Here is a 20,248-nt window from a genome sequence, read left to right as displayed (position 1 = left end):
CTGTGAGGCCTTCATAGGGAGCAATGAAATGTCCTCTCTCAAGATCCATAAAGGTACTAAAAACATATTTAAATTGGTTCATGTGAGTACAGTGGTTCCATATTAATATTATAAAGCGACGATAATATTTTGGTGCGTCAAAAAAACAAAATAACGACTTATATAGTGATGGCCGATTTCAAAACACTGCTTCAGGAAGCATCGGAGCATAATGAATCAGTGTAGCGAATCATGAATCGGATCGCGCGTCAAACTGCCAAACTGCTGAAATCACGTGACTTTGGTGCTTTGAACCGCTGATTCGATACACTGATTCATTACGCTCCGAAAGCATTGTTTTGAAATCGGCCATCACTATATAATTCGTTATTTTGTTTCTTTGATGCACCAAAAAATATTCTCGCCGCTTTATAATATTAATATTGAACCACTGTACTCACACAAACTGATTTAAATATGTTTTAGTACCTTTATGGATCTTGAGAGAGGAAATTTCATTGCTCCCTATGAAGGCCTCACGGAGCCATCGGATTTCAACTAAAATATCTTAATTTGTGTTCCGAAGATGAACGAAGGTCTTATGGGTGTGAAACGGCATGAGGGTGAGTAATAAATGACAGAATTTTCTTTTTTAAGTGAACTACCCCTTTAATATACAGCAATTTCAGTTTTCAAACTCAAGTATGAAAGAGTAACTTGCATATGAAGACAAAACAAATATACATATATACACATAATATAAGTGTAATATAAAAACATTGAATTTTTATGACTACTTTTCTTTCCTTTTTTCGTCAAATTCCAAGATGACTTATTTTGCAATCATTTTAATGTAGCAATGACCTATCGATAATATTGTCAAATATATAAATAAATTTACGACTATTTTAGAGAGTTCCGTTGTTGTGGAACTCCTTGTCCCGCCTCTTCCACATTTCTGGTCTGTGATTGGCTGTCTGTGCCTGGCTGACCAATAGGGTTCCTGTGCAGTGACGTCACGTTTTTGCCGCTAAAGTCGAACCCCTGTAACGTCAGAGTCTAAAGCGCGAGTAAAAGCTCTCTGTAAGTGTTTATTATAAATACTAAAACTTTAAATAATTTTGATTCATAGACGATTAAGGTGTTAGATACAGTTCTCTGATTCTTCCTCGTGGCGTTCAGTCGTTTTAGTTTCGCGAGAATATTTAGTGTGTTTTGTTTTGGAGGGATTTGGCGGTTGAGTCTCTCGCGGACAGATGAATTAAACATTAAATTTATTAAAAGTTATTGTATAACTTACAGATGTTTATCAGACATTTTTTTACATATTCGTCGTTGTTGGACGGTTAGGGAATGCTTTCTGTTGACTTTTGAGGATGTTTATGTTATACAGTGGATCGTGTGGATGCATTCAGTATCTGTATAACGTTACGTTACATCAGTTATCAGAGACTTTTGTTTTCATTTGATAGAGTGGCACAGACTGGACTCTGATAAACCATCAACTTCAGACATCTGTCCATCCAGACAGACAACATGGGAATTCAAGGCCTGTTGCAGTTTATCAAAGACGCTTCGGAGCCCATAAATGTGAAAAAGTATCGAGGACAGACAGTGGCGGTAGACACATACTGCTGGCTGCATAAAGGAGCTTTTTCATGTGCAGAGAAACTTGCAAAAGGGGAACCTACAGATCAGTGAGTTGTTTCAATTATTTGCATGCATGTATTTCAGTTGTTTGGTAATGTCTAACATAATTTTGCAGGTTAAAATGAGCATTTCTCATTCTACCATTCTGTGTGTGTCCATCAGGTATGTGTCCTACTGTATGAAGTTTGTGGACATGCTGCTTTCTTTTGGTGTTAAGCCCATCTTGGTGTTTGATGGACGCAACTTGCCCTCCAAACAGGATGTGGAGAAGTCCCGGCGCGAGTAAGAACTATGCAAAATATTTACTTGGGGAAAAAGTTAATTAAATTAGTTGACAATTAAGATTATTTCATATATATTTTTACTAATAGGCGTCGACAGGCAAATCTGCAGAAAGGCAAACAGCTGCTGCGGGAGGGTAAGATATCAGAAGCCAGAGAATGCTTTACCCGCAGTGTTAATATCACCCCATCCATGGCACATGATGTCATTAAGGTGAGACCATTGTCCCTGATGTCTCTTTTTGGAATCAGTCAAATAATATATGGTATTTATTGAAGTTATTGTACTAGTATGACCATTTTAGACAGTGAATGTTGTAAATAATTATGTCACAATATTAGAAACTGATGAATAAAGAAATTTTTTCTCTTGTTCTGTTTGTCAGCATCTTTTCATTTGCATATTTTTGCTGGTTTTCAGGCTGCCAGGACACGTGGAGTGGACTGTGTTGTTGCTCCATATGAAGCAGACGCCCAGTTAGCTTTCCTGAATAAATCTGGTATCGCTCAGGCAGTGATCACAGAGGACTCAGATCTGCTGGCATTTGGCTGCAAAAAGGTACCAGTGCAGAGGCTCTTGAATGAGTATAGAGAATACACTTGCCACGATGACTAGTGACCAACGGCTGGTGTCACGCAAGTCTGCATAGCGTAAACTAATTTGTCTTAATTACTGTATTTTTCTTGTTTTCCAGTCAAAGTATATAAACGTCCCTACAACAAGATACATTTTTATTGTAAGAAATGTTTCTTAAGCATCAAATCAGCATTTCTGAAGGATTATGTGACGGAAGACTGGCGTAAAGATGCTGTAAATTAAGCTTTGCCAACACAGGAATAAATTTCATTTTAAAACATTAAAATAGAAGAGAATTATTTAAATTGTAGTAATATTTCACAATATTACAGTTTTACTGTATTTTTGTTTAAATAAATTCCTGGGTGAGCATAAGAGACTTAACAAAATTGTGAACGCTAGTGTTTGTGTATATATGTGTGTGTAAATATATACTTTTGGTAACACTTTACAATAAGGTCTTGTTAGTTAACGTTAATTAATGCATTAAATAAAATTAATTTATAATAATATTAATTAATTTGTTACAGTATTTATTGATCTTTGATAGCATTAGTTAATAAAAAAAGTGTTTATTGTTCATGTAAGCTCAGATCCATTAAATAATGTTAACAGATGCAGCTTTTGATTTTAATAATGTAGTAGCAAATGATGAAATGAACATGAGCTAAGGTTATTAAATGCTTTAGAAATATTTTTCATAGTTAGTGTGAACTAATGTAGTTAACCAATGAAACCTTGTTGTAAAGTGTATTCTTTAAAGGGTTAGTTCACACAAAAATGAAAATTCTGTCATTAATGACTCACCCTCATGTCGTTCCAAACCCGTAAGACCTCTGTTCATCTTCAGAACACAGTTTAAGATATTTTAGATTTAGTCTGAGAGCTTTCTGTCCCTCCATTGAAAGTGTATGTACGGTAGACTGTCCATGTCCAGAAAGGTAATAAAAACATCATCAAAGTAGTCCATGTGACATCAGTGGGTTAGTTAGAATTTGTTGAAGCATCGAAAATACATTATGGTCCAAAAATAACAAAAACTACAACTTTATTCAGCATTGTCTTCTTTTCCGGGTCTGTTGTCAATCCGCGTTCACGACTCCGCAGTGACGCTGCTGACGTAAGACGCTGCTGACGTGTTATCTGGTGCGGCCGAGCTTCATTTACATTCTGAGGGAGACGCACGCTGTAAACAAAACAACCTCCACAAACATGTCTAAGGATTTGGACACAGAGGAAGACTTCATTTTTTTGCTCAGCCATATTTATTTGAACCCGAATACACGGACGAAGAACTAAGAGCGATGGATGAAGCTCCTACACAGCAGCAACCGCTGTCACAAGCAGCGTCACTGCGGAGTCGTGAACGCGGATTGACAACAGACCCGGAAGAGAAGACAATGCTGAATAAAGTCATAGTTTTTGTTATTTTTGGACCAAAATGCTTTTCAATGCTTCAACAAATTCTAACTAACCCACTGATGTCACATGGACTACTTTGATGATGTTTTTATTACCTTTCTGGACATGGACAGTCTACCGTACATACATTTTCAATGGAGGGACAGAAAGCTCTCGGACTAAATCTAAAATATCTTAAACTGTGTTCCGAAGATGAATGAAGGTCTTACGGGTTTGGAACGACATGAGGGTGAGTCATTAATGACATCATTTTCATTTTTGGGTGAACTAACCCTTTAAGCATCTACCTACAGTCAAACAAAAATGTATTCAGCACCTTGAACATTTCATTCATTAATACAGTTTATTCACTATAGTTTAAAAAATGTTAATACAATATGACAAGATCTCAGAGTTAAACTGTCAGAAAAAAATAATCTTGATAATGTCAGATAACACTTAAGCAAAACAAGGTCAGGTCAAAGTGTCTGAATAATTTTTGGTTCCAAGTTTTTATCAATTTTACTGGTAGTCCACTGTATGAAGAATGTTTGGGTATAATATGTCATTTTATTTTGCTATCCTCATATCCTACATAAATGAACTATAGTGTCCTGTACCTACAAGTCAAAATATATAAAAAATGTCTGAATATTTTTTGGTTTGACTGTATAAATATTTAGTGAGACTTGTTTGTGATGCTTCAAATAAACAAAAGTCTTGTCAGTATGATTTAAAAAAAATAAAAAATAAAATAAAATAACCCTTTGAATCACTGGGGGTGCTGACTGACATGCTGGAGGACATTGGGAAAAGTGACTTCATTTAGTTTTCAGAGTTTAATTTGGTATGTATTGTTTGCAGGTGATTTTAAAGATGGATAAACAGGGTAATGGATTGGAGATTGACCAATGTCACCTGGGCCGTTGCAAATCACTTGGCAACATCTTCACAGAGGAGAAGTTCCGTTACATGTGCATCCTCTCTGGCTGCGACTATCTGCCTTCTTTGTATGGCATCGGTCTGGGAAAGGCATGCAAGCTTCTCAGGATGGCAAATAATCCAGATATTCTGAAGGTGAGAGAATAAAAAAGGTTAGAAATAACATTTAGTATATACTAAACTGCCACAACAAACAGTTAAATATGTGCACATATATTTCTGCTCTACTGATCATATTACTAAAACAGCGTATCAGCACAACATGACATCCCTCTTGCTCTGGTACGATTCCCACAAGACATACTGCGTTCTGTGTTTATGCTCAGTTAACCACCTTTATAATTTGAAACTTATTTCATATTCATATTCAGCCTATTATCTTAGACACTAGAGATGCACTGGCCATAAATCGGAACCAGACATTTTTTTGCTCCAAACACACAAATGTTTTTTTGTGTTGTTTTGGTTGATCTCTGTTCCGGACTTATGCACAAACTCCACTGGAGTCATTTCCAAAAATGTTACTTGTGTGGAAATATTAGAAAGTCTTTAAACAGGACGATAACACTGGTCATACACACTGAAGAAGGATAAAAGGAGAGAACACAGACATGCCAGCAGAGAAAATAATGTACCAGGCACAGCAAGTTCACTGTTCACGATGCCCGAAATATTGGAAGAAAAATATAAATATTGAATTGGGAGGTGGGGGTTTATGAATATATCTCTTAAGGGATCTGACTGTGTTCCGAAAATGTTTTGATGGCATTATCTTTTCTACTTACTTCTGTATAGTGACTGTTTATAAGCGCAGAGCTGCTTTATAAACAGCATTAACCAAGGAAACACTATATTGCTGCTGTTCCTTAAGTGCCACCAACTGTCGGAAAGGGAATTTGCATTTTCATTCAGTCTGTCTGCTGTTTTTGTTTTGTGCAGGTGTCTTATGTAGCATAATTTCACAAATAAAAAGTTGCTTTAAATCTTTAAATTATCTCATTTAAATTAGACAAAACAACTGTTAATGCTACATGTGCAGCATCTTTGTTTGGATCATGGTCAAATTCAGTGGTTACCTCTAATTTCAAATGGCTACAGATTTTTTTTTGTTTAAGGCTAGTTTAGCCTGTTATAGAGCAAGTAAATAAAATTTGCTTATAGCTGCAGTCCGTAAATTTTGCCTCTTTGTCACCATCTCTGTTTGAAACCTGCAATTGCAGTTGTTTGCGGAATTATTTTTATGTGGGTTGTGCCTCGGCACGGCTTCTCTGCGATGAAAAATCATGATCGGTGCGTCCCTATTACACACAAGTGCACTTAATTCTTTTCCTATATCTTTTTTTACAAATTTTAGTGGTGAACCTGAACATCCTTTTTTAATAATGGAAACAAATGCAGAATTATCAAAAAACAGAACATGTGAGAGTGATTCAGCATAACTAAACAAACTAAATCTGTCATGTAGGTGATAAAAAAGATGGGTCAGTACCTGAAGATGGACATCTCTGTGCCAAATGAGTACATTGAGGGTTTCACAAAAGCCAACAACACATTTCTATATCAGCTGGTCTTTGACCCCTTGAGAAGGAAGGTGGTTCCTTTGAACCCTTACCCGGATCACATTGACCCTGCTTCTCTCAGCTATGCTGGAACGTATCTTTTATGCCGATCTTACATTTTCACTTAATTAAAAGGAATCAATAAATTACTTTTGCATTACAAATGCTGAAGCTGTTTTAAACTTTTGTAAATGTGTATGTTTGTGTTACAAAGCTCTCTTTGACAGCAAATGTAACTTAACCAATTAAATGCAGTAATGTAGGAGATGAGAGTGGGCTGGAAATGGCTCTTGGCAATCTGGACATTAACACAATGCAAAGGATAGATGACTTCAACCCTGACGCACCTCACACTCAGGTAACCTGGTCATCTGTAATGTGTATTTGCTTGAACTTTTGGTTTATTTCATAGTACAACAGTGTTATTTTAGCTTTATTATATAGTATTAATGTTTATTAATATTTTGAATTAGCTTTTGTTATAGTGTAATTACATGCAAATACTGAGTAATATTAATTAACAACATTTACTTACTGTAATAGTAATAACAGTAAAGCATGCATAATTACACCTAACTAACCCTAAAACAAACCTTAATCCTAACCCTATAGTAAGTACATGTAAGATGTAACAAAGACACTGTAAAATAAAGTGTTACCTAGCTTTTACTGATTTCGTTTTAGCAATTTTAGAACTTGAACTTGTTTCAGCACTTATTTTATTTAGGGTTTATTTCACTTATCAAAAATAATTTTTAATAGTTTTAGTTAACAATAACAACACTCTAGCACAATACCTGAGGTTTACCTCTCCTCCCTTCCAGCCCTCTAAAGCTGCTCGCAGTAGTACTTGGAATGACAAATGTCACAAAAGTGACCCGCTACAGACAAGTATTTGGAGCAAGAACTATGAACCAGGTGGCACCCAGCCACAGAGTCCTACCTCCCCCAAAAGACCCCCTCCCACCCGGGGCAAAGAGAGGGTCATCAGTGTGCAGAATCTAAAATTGCCCCAGAGGACATCACAGGTGAAAAGACCCCATGAAGGTAAGCAGACCTCAGTGCCATGAATACGACTCTCAGGGATAGGACTGATTATATTAATAAAACACCTGACTGGGCATGTTTATATGTAAACATTTTCTCTTTTTTTTATCTCTGTAAAGATGCAAGTCTCTCTGTGGACGACCTGTTAGGGCAGTACTCAGCTGGTGTAAAGAGACACTGTCCTGAAACTCCTCCCACCGCTGAGCCACTGACCACCCACATTAGTGTTTCTGAGGAGAAGGGCAGCACAGCTGGACAGTCTCGCCCTCGAAATCGCTTTGCAACACTGTTGCAGTGGAGGAACCGATCAGAAGAGGGCGCTGGAGAGCAGGGCACACGCAGCAGGTACCAAGAGCATGATGGGAAACTTGCCAAAGGAATGTATACTGTTGCTATCACACATAACTATACAGCTAGACCTGCTGATTTTCTCATTACACACACAATCAAGGGTTAAATTGGGCCTGACTGTCATGTAGGACAATGGCATTAAGTATGTAGTACTACATGTATTGGGAGACCTGATGGTTGTTTCTTCACCTCCAAAATTCCAATTTAACCGCAGCTAAACAATAATATGATTGACATCTCCATCAGGTTCTTCTGTCATGATGAATCCAATAAGGCTGAGACACAGCAAGACTCGCCAAAACAAGATTCACCTCAGCCTGTGGAGTCTCTAGAGATGAGTGCCTCACAATCTGGAGAAGACACACCAGCATTGTGTCAGGACCCTGACACAGAGAGAGATCAGGCCAAAGATGAGTTGTCCAGCCCACCCGCATCTCCGTCTCGCTCTGCCAGGCCTGCTAGCTTGGGTCTTGGAGTCTTTAGCTGGTCAGGAAGCACCAGAGAACTCAGCAAATCTGCTTTACATCCACCCACTGTCAACACAGATAGACACCAATCGTCCTCCACACCTTCAGGGTTGTCCACCCTGCAGCAGTTTCACAGAAAGAAGGGCAGCTTCTCCTGTGCAGGATCTGGGCTTTCTCTCTTGTCCTCTCCTGTAGAGGGCACAGAGGATGCAGAGAAATCTCCTGGGTCTCCTCCGTCTCAGGACAGTGCATATTTCTCCCAGTCCAGCAGCATCTCTGCTGGTGTGGAGGACTCCCTAGTCACAGAGGACAACTCTGATAAGGTGAGAATTTTTTTTTTCATTCATATTTGGTATTATATATTTTAAAGGGATATTATTATTCACCCTCATATCATTTCATACCTGTTATTCTTCAGTGTTAATGATAACTAAAACAGTTTGGTTTGCAGCATTTTTAAATGTCTTCTTTTATGTTCCACAGAAGAAATATTGCAAATGTAAGTGATTGCAGATTTTTAGGCGAACTATCCCTTTTTAATGTGCTTGCTAAAATGTGTATTAATTAGAATTGTGATGTCTGGAAAATTCATAGAAATGAGTGAAGTCAGAAAATTAAAAAAGTCATGGACATTTCTATAGTGAATAATCTTTTTTTTTAACTTTTGCACTGTTCTAATTAAATAGAGATGTATGATATATTTTATGTAAGTTGATATTGGATATTTAATTGTGCAAGCTCATTTGCTCACTTGGTGCTAACTTAATAAATTAGTGGTTTTTGAAGAACTATATAACTATCACCGTTAAGTGTATCTTTAGCACATCTCATAATGAATAATCATTTTTATTCTGTACATTATGTTGTGATGCCTAAATCCACTTTATTGATTTTAATAATAATCCATTATTGATTTTTTTTATTATTTGTAATTTAATTGGACATAATAGTATAGAATTTTAATATCTGCCATTTATTAGTAAATGAGTCATTTATCCGTATTAATCAAAAAATCCTAAAATCTAGGCACCCCAACATTGTCATGGTCCCTTTTGCCTTAGGTTAGTAAGCGACGCCCTTGCAACCACCCACAACACCCCCTAGGTTTAGCATGGGCAAACACCACTCACATTTTTCCTAGAAAATATGAATCTCTTTTCTTTTTTTATTCTCTTTGAAGGAAAAGGAGAGAGATTCAGATGTCTCCAACAGCCCTAGCAGTTCTCCCACAGACAAGCTGAAACCTGCTCTGAACAGAACAAAGGCACGTCCGTCTAATCATGACCCAAAACCACAGAGTCTGCATTTCCATTTCCTGACACCTTACGTACAGTATAATGGAGGAAAAAAAAATTTAAACATTGGTACAATTTTCCCCACCTCCAACCTCAGTCTGACTTCCTACACCTTTGTTCTAGGTCTCAGGTCTGTCCCGGAAACGTCCTTGTGGGCAGGGTAAAAATTGTAAAATTGAGACCTCTGCTCCCGCCAGGCCCAGCGGTCTGAGAAAGAAACTGAGTGGGAAAAAAAATCCTGTCAACAATGAGAACAGTCCAGGCCTGCAGGCCACCATCAGCGGCCTCTGGGGGGCCTTCAGCTTCAAGAAGTAAGTTAGCCTGTGTGTAAGTATGTGTTTATGTACATAAATGATTCAGTATAGCAGAAGACAAGCCCTCGCACTTTCCAATTCATCTTTTGCTGTTTATTCATGGCTGTCAGTACTAGCTGCGACCAGCAGAGGCAGCGGGATAAACGTTAACAGAAAGAGACAAAACTAATGGGAGTGGTGTGGTTACCTAGATGATATGTGAACAACAGAGGTGTAACTGATTGATGGGTAAATTGAGAGTCATTGTTGTAGTTTAGAGAAGGGTGGTGTCTTTTCACTCTGAAAAGTAACATATTCCCATTATGCAATGTTGAGACCTGAGATAAATAATAAAGATCTGAGTCAGGCTTGAGGGGGAGGGGCTTATCAACATATGAATTAAACATTGTCAATTTAAGGGCTTTGGTGAAACTAGAGAAATATGCTGCTTCTCTCTCCTACTTTTCGACATGTAGTTAAGACTTATGTGTTATATTTTAAAGTCACATGATAGCTTTACCTGGGAGCAGACTGAAATATAACACATTAACCTTATGATGTGGCTGCATGCTTTGATATGAATGTAATTGTATGTCTGTGCATGTGTTTATTTAAGGGACAATCCAAAGTTAAGTGCATGCAAGAAAGGAGAACCGATGTCACCAGTCAGGGAGAATGTGATGACTGAAACCACTGAAGCAGATAAAGAGATTCTCATCATCGCAGAATGATGTCATCTTTTCAATCATTGTTTCTCTTTAAGAGTAACAGCCAGTCTTTTAAACATACTGTGTATGTTTATGCTTTTTATGATCAATAAAAGACAAATTTTAGTGTAATTATGAATTTAGTTTTATTTCAAGTCAATAAAGACATGATTCTTTACCTTGATCGTGTTTGCTTTCTGAAATGTACTAATTCAGTTGAACTATCAACCTGCCTGTGCATGAATTGTACTTTTTTACAATTCTTGATGTCAGGCTTGATGCGAGTTACACGCAGTAACAGGCACACAAACACTTCCTATTCAGAAACTGAATCCAAAATTTAGTGACAGACTTCTAACATATGCTGAACTTCTCTAGTTATTTAGTCAACTCAAACCTTGCCCCTTACTCTGCATGTGGACCAAATTCTGAGCTTGGAGCCCTCTCCTTGAACAGCATGCCAAATATGCATGCTTTTTCTATATCCGATTATACTGTATGTAAGGGTGAACTTTTGAATTAAAGGAAATATTTATGCCTGCGCTGCAGCAATGCGTATATGTGCAATGTGAAACTTGTTACTGTTTTGGAATTGGAGTTTACCTGAATTCCATCTAAATGAATAATTTAGCATATTTGTATTATGCGTGGGTTGAACAGTATTTATGCTGGTTCAGGAATGTAGTGTAGAAGTGAACAAAGGCCTCGGGTACAGTGCTAGACCTCACACCTCAATCCTTCTTTGTGATAGGACATCAGAGGAAGCATCACAAAGACACTGGTCAGTTTCACAAATAATGCATGTGCTCATTGAGAAACTCTTGTCTTATCAGAAGACTCTTGGCGCTGTTCAATACGACTAGTTCTCTTGCACTCAAATTCTTTGAGTGTTTCTAATGCAACTAATTCACTCACACTCAGGTTATGAACATGTAAAATGCTTCCAAAAGGACCTCCCCACAACTGTCTGAAGAAATATTACATAAATTCCTTAAGAAATACATGTTAAACACAAAATATCCACAGTGATTTGCAACTGTTAGAATGTTCTTAAGAAAACAACCACCAAAAAGAAAGTGTTTATTTAGCATGAGCTTCATAAAGCGACCTCCATTGTTACAGAAACAATCCCCCTGCATAGGCCTCATACACTAAGAAATGTGTAGAAAGTTTTTTTGTTTTTTCATGCTTCATATACTTCATGTGCCTTTAAATGAACTTCTGTTTTATAAACAAAGTAAAACCCCAGTATAATAGAATGTACAAAACTCACTGCATGTCTCCTCTCCACCAATAAGCTGGTGTGGTAGGCGTTCTGGCGCCTGCCGTCGCATCATCCAGGTTATGGTGTAGTGTCAATTGTGCAAGAATTGTGAAAATATTTCCTTTTGTGCATTTAGGATTAATAAAAAGGCTAGCTATTAGAGAGACAAAATCATCCATTTTATTCCAAAATATTTAATGTGACATTTATAATGCTGCTAAACACAATACATCATTTGAAATGTAGTAGAAATGACAATGGTGGGAATTTTTATTACTTTAAATAAGCAAATAAAACAACATAATTCTCCTGTGAGATACAATTTAAATAAGTTGAAGAAACACAGTTACAGTTCATAGTCCACCTAGAGCAACTTTGCCTTGCTCTCTAGTTCTACAAGGTTTGAAAATGCCCTTAAGAGACACCGCTACCACCACGCCACCATTCGCACGTCCTGTCCACTGGATATCTGTTAAAATGATGATCTTTCCACAGTTCTCTTTAGTCTTAGTTGTGCAGTTGCATTGGGTTTCTGCATACCTGCATGAGAATGTGGAGTGGTGGCATTCCGCTGAAGTGTGCTCACAATGCTCAGTCGCTGCCGCGCCTAGTTTACAAGATACACAGTGCCAGAAACACTGACTCAATGGCCATGCATGTTACTTACAGGACAGACTCTGAAACAACAGGAATGTCAAACATGTCTGAAAGCAAGTAGTTTGAGATATACATTCATTGATTAAACCCTCAATTTGTCCCTAGAATACCGCTACAAGAAGATGAAGGCACTATCCACACAGATGGTATATGAACACTCTGAACTGCATGTACTCTATGAAACAATGATACAGTTATATTTAGGCTAAAATCAGGTACACAGAAACATCTTATCTCAAAGCCATCTTGAACATGTTAATCAAGATGAATTACATCTTCCTCCTACATCAGAGGAAGTGCAGTAGGCTGTACGTGATCTGAATTTGACCCTGACCCCTGTGCTGTCACTGTCTGAGTGGAGATGCGTGTCTCTTTGGCAGAACAAAGATTTCTTTAGAGCCTGCTTAATTTATGCTGTAACCATATACAGACTTTGTATTATTTTTACAGTGAGTCATAATTTGGTTTAGACAGTGTGAGACTGACTACTATGGACACTAGGGCCTTTAAAATAAACTGCTTAAACACTTACCTCACTCCCAATGCTATTCTTCCGGTCTTTTCTCCACCACCCCCATACCACCTCTGTTTCTAGTCACTTCTAGTATTACTCTAATATTCTAATAGTTATTAGATATAGATATTGTAATTCTATTACTCTAATACTCTAATAATACTCTAATAGTTCACCCAAAAAAATGAAAATTCTGTCATCTTTACTCACCCTCAAGTTGTTCCAAACCTGTATGAATTTCTTTCTTCTGCTGAACACAAAAGATATTTTGAAGAATATGGGACACCAAACAGTTGATGGGCCCTAATGACTTCCATAGTGTATATATATATATATATATATATATATATATATATATATATATATATATATATATATATATATATATATATATATAAACTATGGAAGTCATTGGGGCCCATCAACTGTTTGGTTACTTATATTCTTCAAAATATTTTCTTTTGTTATCAGCAGGGGAAAAAAAAGAAATTCATACAGGTTTGGAACAACTTGAGGGAGTAAATGATGACAGAATATTCAATTTTGGGTGAACTTTCCCTTTAAATAATGTATAGGCCTATTCTTCTGTAAGAAGCCCAGAAGGATATTTCAAGGATGGCAAGCCAATCGTGTTTACCTTTATCCCACTTGAGGATTATATGAAATTTGTGTTTCTGGGACGCATTTTTTTTTTTTGTTTGTTGACAAAATAATCATATATTCCATATCACACATGTAGCCTGTTAAATGCATCAGCCATTTTGTTTTTCTGCCATTGGTAGCTACTAAAGGACCTGCTTAAATTGAGGGAAATTATGTAAAAAAAAAAAAAAAAAAACATATAAGCCTATTTGCTGAAAAATAGGCTATAATAAAAAACTATAAAACTAACATTTCCTCTTGAGAGAGGAAGTGTCATTACTCCCTATGGAGGCCTTACGGAGCCATCGATTTCAACTAAAATATCTTCATTTGTGTTCTGAAGATGAACGAAGGTCTTATGGGTGTGGAATGGCATGAGGGTGAGTAATAAATGACAGAATTTTCATTTTTGGCTTTTTAAACTAACCCTTTAAACCTAACCTTAACCAATGTAGTTGCCTTATTGAACCAGTACTTTAGGTATGAACGTTGCAAGTGCACCTACTGTAAAATAAAGTGCAATATATATAAATAAATATCATTATTAAATATAAATATAAATAATGTTTAAATATCTACCAATGACAAAAAGTTGTGAAACAGTTATGGAACATTATAAAAGACGTAACATTATTTCAGCACATACTAGTAATGTGTATTAAAAAATGTTTATATTTTTGTCTTTCTTAAGTTCAATATATTTTTTAATGATATGATGTATTTAATTATGGTCAGAACTTTTTGTAAATAGGATAAACAGCTTGTTACTTAAACATTAGCTTGTTTACCATGACCTATTCAAGGCTTTTCATCTTGATTGTTAGTGTTTCTTCAAGTATGTTGTTAGTGTTTATGCAAGTATGTCACAACCGGATCAATGGTATCTGAAACATTCAGTACTGTGCTGATGGTGGTGTGTACAATGACAAAAATGTGTTTTTCGCAATTCAAACTGAGAGTTGCCCAACCACATTTTGTATCACCACATTGTACCACAGCTAAAGAAACCAACAAATGACCTAACAAATTCAACTCTCGACTTGGACCAAACCGAGTAAAGTTTAGATTGCCTTTAGATTGGCTGACTTTGCCGTATTCAGACACCTGTTTGAAGCATGAAGCAACATTCATTCCTGTGTTTTTGCTTCCATCACTATGAGGTTCTTCCTTAATTAATGGTGAGGCCTTAACACGTTTACCGCTCGAGGAGAGCTTTTGTTTCCCGGATTCTGGTGACTGTATTTCATTACAGAGATACAATGCAGGAGGCAAGTTCATACCTGATGCCCAGACGCTAAGACTTGGATGTAACTCGAATAAATAAAAGTCAAAGACTTAACTCCAAAGTCCTCCCTTAAGGCGAACGTACTGCTCTTGCCACAACATGTGCACAAGCTCAATGCCACAGTCAACCTTCATTAGCTTACGCTTAGCACACAAGGTGCTTTCCTCTCTTAAGCACTTTCTTTTGAGGTTTGGTAATACATCTGTGGCTGTTCATGACAGTGCAGTCAATAAGAGCTTTGCTGAGTACACAGTGAAAATGGGTAAAATTAAGGTCATACATGGGTGATTCTTCAGTTAGATGCACTTTTGAAAAATGAAACTTCTGCAACCATGTGTGGAATTTTAATAGTGTGCTTTTTAGTTTTTGAAAAAAGGTTGGATGAGCCTTTGACTGACTTGCTAGAAAGTCTGTATTAAATCAGTTTGGTAATGGCACTAAAAATCTACTCTCTAATCATGATGTAAAAAATCTTAAAATGAAGGACATTATCACTCGCTTAACCAAAAATGTTCTTCCATGTCCTTTTTCATTTCTTTCATAAAAAAAGAAATGTGAAAGCGAGGACAGCTTTTCTCCAACTAAAAAATATCTGGAGCTCAAGAGACTTGTCCATCAATACAAAGATCAGGGTGTTTAACACAAACGTGAAGTCAGTTCTGCTCTATGGCTCTGAAACATGGAGGACCACTGTAACCACCGCCAAAAAGATACAGACATTTATCAACACAATCTGCGGTGCATTCTCCAGATCAGATGGCCCGATACCATCAGCAACCAGGAACACTGGCAGTGCAAAATCCAAAAACGAAGAGATCATCCAACGTCGCTGGAGACGGTTAGGACACATTTTCCGTAAACCGGTTTCCAACATCACCAGGCAAGCCTTGACATGGAAACAGTTGCCGCAGAGACCTGGACGCCGATGTCAAGAGTACAAGCCGCATTTGGGGACAGCTGGTGAGACTGTCCCAGGACCAGGATGCCTGGAGAACCCTTGTCTGCGGCCTATGCCCCAGTAGGAGTAATAGGCGTCAGTAAGTAAGCATGACAACGCTTGCTGCTGCCAACACACAACATGCTGCTGCTTTACAATATAGCGTACATTAAATTACCCATAGCAGATCTATACAGGTGGAGCTGGGGAAGGTGGAGGGTTTCTGCTAAGGCAAATGCTACCAAAGTATTTTGATGGTTGAGCATTCAAGCTCATTGGCTACTGATACAGCAGGAACCAATCAGCTGTGCCCTATAGATGATGTGATTACGAGCAGATTGAGTTAAAGGACCAGTTAGCCTGCGCCATCTAGAGTTTCATGACAGAACTTTGTATTTATGAAAACATGAAAGGTCTTGATGAAAGCCTTCACTGTTTTTAGAGAAAAAAATGTCAAGTCTGTTTATAGAGTGACTGTTTTTCTATAGTTTAAATTATACAATTACATTTGTACTGAATTGTAAACATTCACAACTACTGTACAGTTTAGCATCCAATGTAGTTAAAAACAGAAACCCTGTATTGTGAAGACAAGTGGTTCCTCATTTGCATTGACATAGTCTTTTCTTGTAAATGTAAGACATCATAGAAGCTATTTTCTGTCATAAATAGTGGTTAAGATGAAATGCTCCATTTGTGCTGCCAAGAGCTTATGGTTGCAAGGTGGGTGACTAATAGTATTACTTTTCAAAGCATGATGAATATATTACTTAGTGCAAAGAAATGTGGATGTACTGCAGTTCATGGAATGAAACGATAAAGAACGTCAGTTTCCAGTTGGACGTTTGTGGGTTAATTTAATTAAATATGCCTCAGTAGTGCTGAGAAATGTGAACAATAACTTCCGAAATACTTTTCAATCTGGGTTTGTGAGTGTCACATTAATGTTAAAGGGATAGTTCACCCCAAAATTCTGTCTTCATTCACTCTCATGTCATTTCAAACCTCTATGCCTTTCTACCTTCTGTGGAACACAAAAGTATAAATTGTAAAGAATGTGTCTACTTCATTTGTCCATACATTGCAAGTCAGTCAGGTCAAATGTTGAAGTTTTTTTTTTTTTTTTTTTCAAAATTTTCTTTAATATTACACAGAAAAAAATAAAGAATTTTTATTTCTGGGTGAACAATCCCTTTACTGAAACTTTCAAAACATTTGGCTGATAACTTGCATTCAAATGTATTTTAGAAAGAATTTAAGGGTGTGTGGCACAAGACTTTAAGGCCAAACCCTTGCAAACACAACAGTCTGCTTTCAAGATTTCTCTGTTGACAAAACACACTTTTCTCAGTGGATGTTTCTGTTATGTTTCTAATGATCTGACTGAAACCAGGGCCGTAGCTATATAGACCTTAAGACTCACTCCCACAATTGACATTTGGACCCCACAAATATTAAGTATTTGATCATATAATTGAGTAAAACACGGTTTATCTCAGACAAATTCAAATATGAGAAATTTAATTACATGACATAAAAAATTCCTATTTTTCTTCTGGATTTTTAAATTTTTTTTTTTTTTGACTGATCAAATCGCTGTTGCAAGTCTGTCTGAACACACCCCCCCCACACACACACGCGCACACACAAACACACACAAACTACACAATAAATTAAAAACATACACATACAACAAGAACATTAATCTGAATCATGCCACGAATTTACATCTAAACTTACAATAGACATCACTTTAAAACATACTCTCTGTATGTGTAGTTTCGATGTGTGTGTGTGTGTGGTTGTCATGCTAATGTTGTAGAACCTGTTTAGTGGCTCCATATGCATTTATCCCATGACAGAGAGTATGACAGTCAAACTCAGCAGAAGTTTAGAGGTGTCAACACCAGCGACTACAGAAACACTCATATGAACGTCTTTGGGTAAGTGGCTCACTCTTCATTTTTTCGGTCTATGCTGCTTATATAAAACATACAGAATCAGAAAGAACATCATAGTGCAATTAATTATGCTGCATCATGCTTTTGTGTTTAGGCATCTTTGCCTCTGATGGAAACTGATAAATTCACTTAATTACGAGATGTAGAGGCAGTATGGAATAAATATTAAAACCATTCTGTTGTTGAAGCAGCTCTTTTAATATTTGTGTTTTCTTTGGACTTTGCTCTGATTGTTGTTATAAATGTGAGTCTACTGAGGTTTTAGAAACTGAAAACGTTCACAAAAATGTGAACAGTATAGAAACATTGTTATTCTGATAATCTGAAACGTTTAGCACTGATTCATCATGGAACATGTGCAGGCTATAATTATAATATTATGATAACAAAGATGGCTTTTAATCATGAGTTTTTGTAGAAGAGAGGTGACACATTAGATAACTACCGATGCTGATTAAACTCAAGGCTTTATTGAGTAATTGTATCATTCTGATAATGACGCTGAAAATCTTCACTACATTGTCAAGACCATCTGGCCCTTCCAATCAGTCTGAATATGTGTTTTAGACAAAACAGATAAAACTGGAAGACAGATATTTATGTAGATTTCATCCTAAAAGTGTGCATATGCACATTTCAGTGCCTTGTTTTTTTTTGTTTTTTTTTTATGTATGTACGCAATGTTTAGACATCAGAACCTTGGTATTTATCTCCTCATCTTTCTTTCATCTGAACAAACTGGTTCTCCTCATACTCCACAGTCCATCCATTCCTGAAGCATTCCTGACAAAAAACACACACACATAAACACACATAACAATCTGTTAAAGAGACAGAATAACAGGTTAAAAAAAGCATTTTATTTTTTAGTTATGGTAGGTAAGACCTGCTGTGTTTTACACTTTGAAATCTGAAAAGCTGGGCCTGTAGATGCTATATTTTGCTATATTATACATATGTAAGGTTACGGCAGTTGTTTCTTTAAAAAAAAAAAAAAAAAACTTTGCATGTGATGTTAGCTCAAACCTTAGTGTGAGATTGAAGATGTCATGATGTCATAAAGCCACAGCCCATGTCACTGGCTGGCTGACTTTGACTTTATAAGGCAAAGGGAGCATATTTTTTATTTATTTATTTATTGCTTGACTTGTCTTAAAGAAATGTGTTTTGCAAACCGTATGGAATAGTATCTTCCTATCTTAATCACTTTTTAATACACCTTCTCACTATGAGATCTAGTCTTGTTGAACATCTGATTAACTAGAACTGCATTACAGCCGATTACATTACTGGTTTAGAAAAACTGGAGGTGGTTCCTGACTTTTCATGGCCACTTCCTCTTTCCCTTCTTCAAAACGCAATGTTTGTTGTTTCTGGTTAATATTTAAATGAATTTTATTGATTAAAAAAAAACAATTTATCTTTTCAAAACATGTAACAGTGGTGCTACATATTATCTTTATTCCCAATCAATGTACAAGACTACTTGAAATGATGCAATATAGATGTAACAAGTGTTTAAAGGAGTGTGGGAAGGGGTTAAAAAGGCCGCAAGGAAGTAATCACACTCCCATGCACTTATATGCCCATTTATGGAGTAACAATGTCATGATGATGGTGTTTAACAGCTTTGTTTTGAATCAGCAGGGGGTTCTCTTGCTTTGAGGTCTGAAACTAGCCTCAAATTCAAATTCCGATTAGTCACTACTTCCTTTGTATGTTCCTTAAAATACTAAAATAAAATGCTTGGTTGAATTACTTAAGGTCAGTAGGACTGTCAGTTATTTCACTTGCAAACTTTAAATGTACATTTTAAAAAATATATATAATTCAAGTGAATGCTCACATAACTCAGTCCCAAATATTAATACTAAATTGTTTTTGTTTTGACAGATCTCTTGAAAACTGGTTTTCATGACATGTCCAGTTGTATTTAAAGGAGTGAAGACATGATGGTTGGTACCCTCTCACCAAAATAGCAATTTAAAGATGCAATGACACATATAATATCCCTATTACCTGAAAGATAGTCAGATTTGTTTAGCCATTCAGAAGGCAGGGCATGTCTGATTCAGTGGTTAAGTCTGCTAGAAGTTCCAGCATGGCTCATAATCATTTATAGCATCTTAAATGACATTTCACACATTCATTATACCACTGACTAATTCTTTGCCACGGCACAGTAAAATATTTTTTCCTGATGCATATAACATTATGCGCGTATATATGAGATTATAAACAAAACACTTTATATAACATTATGCGCGTATATATGAGATTATAAACAAAACACTTTAACATATGGTAGTAAGTCACCTTGTTCATGTGCAGAATGGAGAAACAAAGACTTTAACTTTGGAGGACACAGAGAAAGGAGGGGCCGTAGTCACAGGAATCAAAAATCCTGCAATTAACCTGCAGGAAGGTAAGGAACTCACA

At 36.7% G+C, this 20,248-nt stretch overlaps 1 protein-coding gene and 1 long non-coding RNA gene across 2 annotated transcripts; both read left to right on the top strand.

The window, feature by feature from the left end:
* The first annotated feature begins 999 nt into the window (after positions 1–999).
* On the top strand, positions 1,000–10,659 carry exo1 (exonuclease 1). Its single transcript, XM_067368042.1, has 14 exons — positions 1,000–1,062; positions 1,452–1,676; positions 1,792–1,911; positions 2,001–2,124; positions 2,332–2,469; positions 4,753–4,965; positions 6,296–6,483; positions 6,645–6,747; positions 7,214–7,436; positions 7,556–7,781; positions 8,034–8,577; positions 9,435–9,518; positions 9,673–9,860; positions 10,459–10,659. The coding sequence occupies exons 2-14, from the start codon at positions 1,516–1,518 to the stop codon at positions 10,571–10,573; spliced, it is 2,427 nt and encodes an 808-aa protein (XP_067224143.1). The 5' UTR covers positions 1,000–1,062; positions 1,452–1,515; the 3' UTR covers positions 10,574–10,659.
* A 6,957-nt stretch (positions 10,660–17,616) lies between these two features.
* Positions 17,617–20,187, top strand: LOC137006772 (uncharacterized). Its single transcript, XR_010892536.1, has 3 exons — positions 17,617–17,791; positions 19,703–19,764; positions 20,141–20,187. It is a non-coding gene; the product is annotated as an uncharacterized lncRNA (long non-coding RNA).
* The last annotated feature ends 61 nt before the right edge of the window (positions 20,188–20,248 follow it).

The sequence above is a fragment of the Chanodichthys erythropterus genome, chromosome 18 (genome assembly GCF_024489055.1).
Source record: "Chanodichthys erythropterus isolate Z2021 chromosome 18, ASM2448905v1, whole genome shotgun sequence".
NCBI lineage: Eukaryota > Metazoa > Chordata > Actinopteri > Cypriniformes > Xenocyprididae > Chanodichthys > Chanodichthys erythropterus.
The sequence above is the reverse complement of the archived record's forward strand: the minus strand, read 5'-3'. Positions and strand labels throughout refer to the sequence as shown.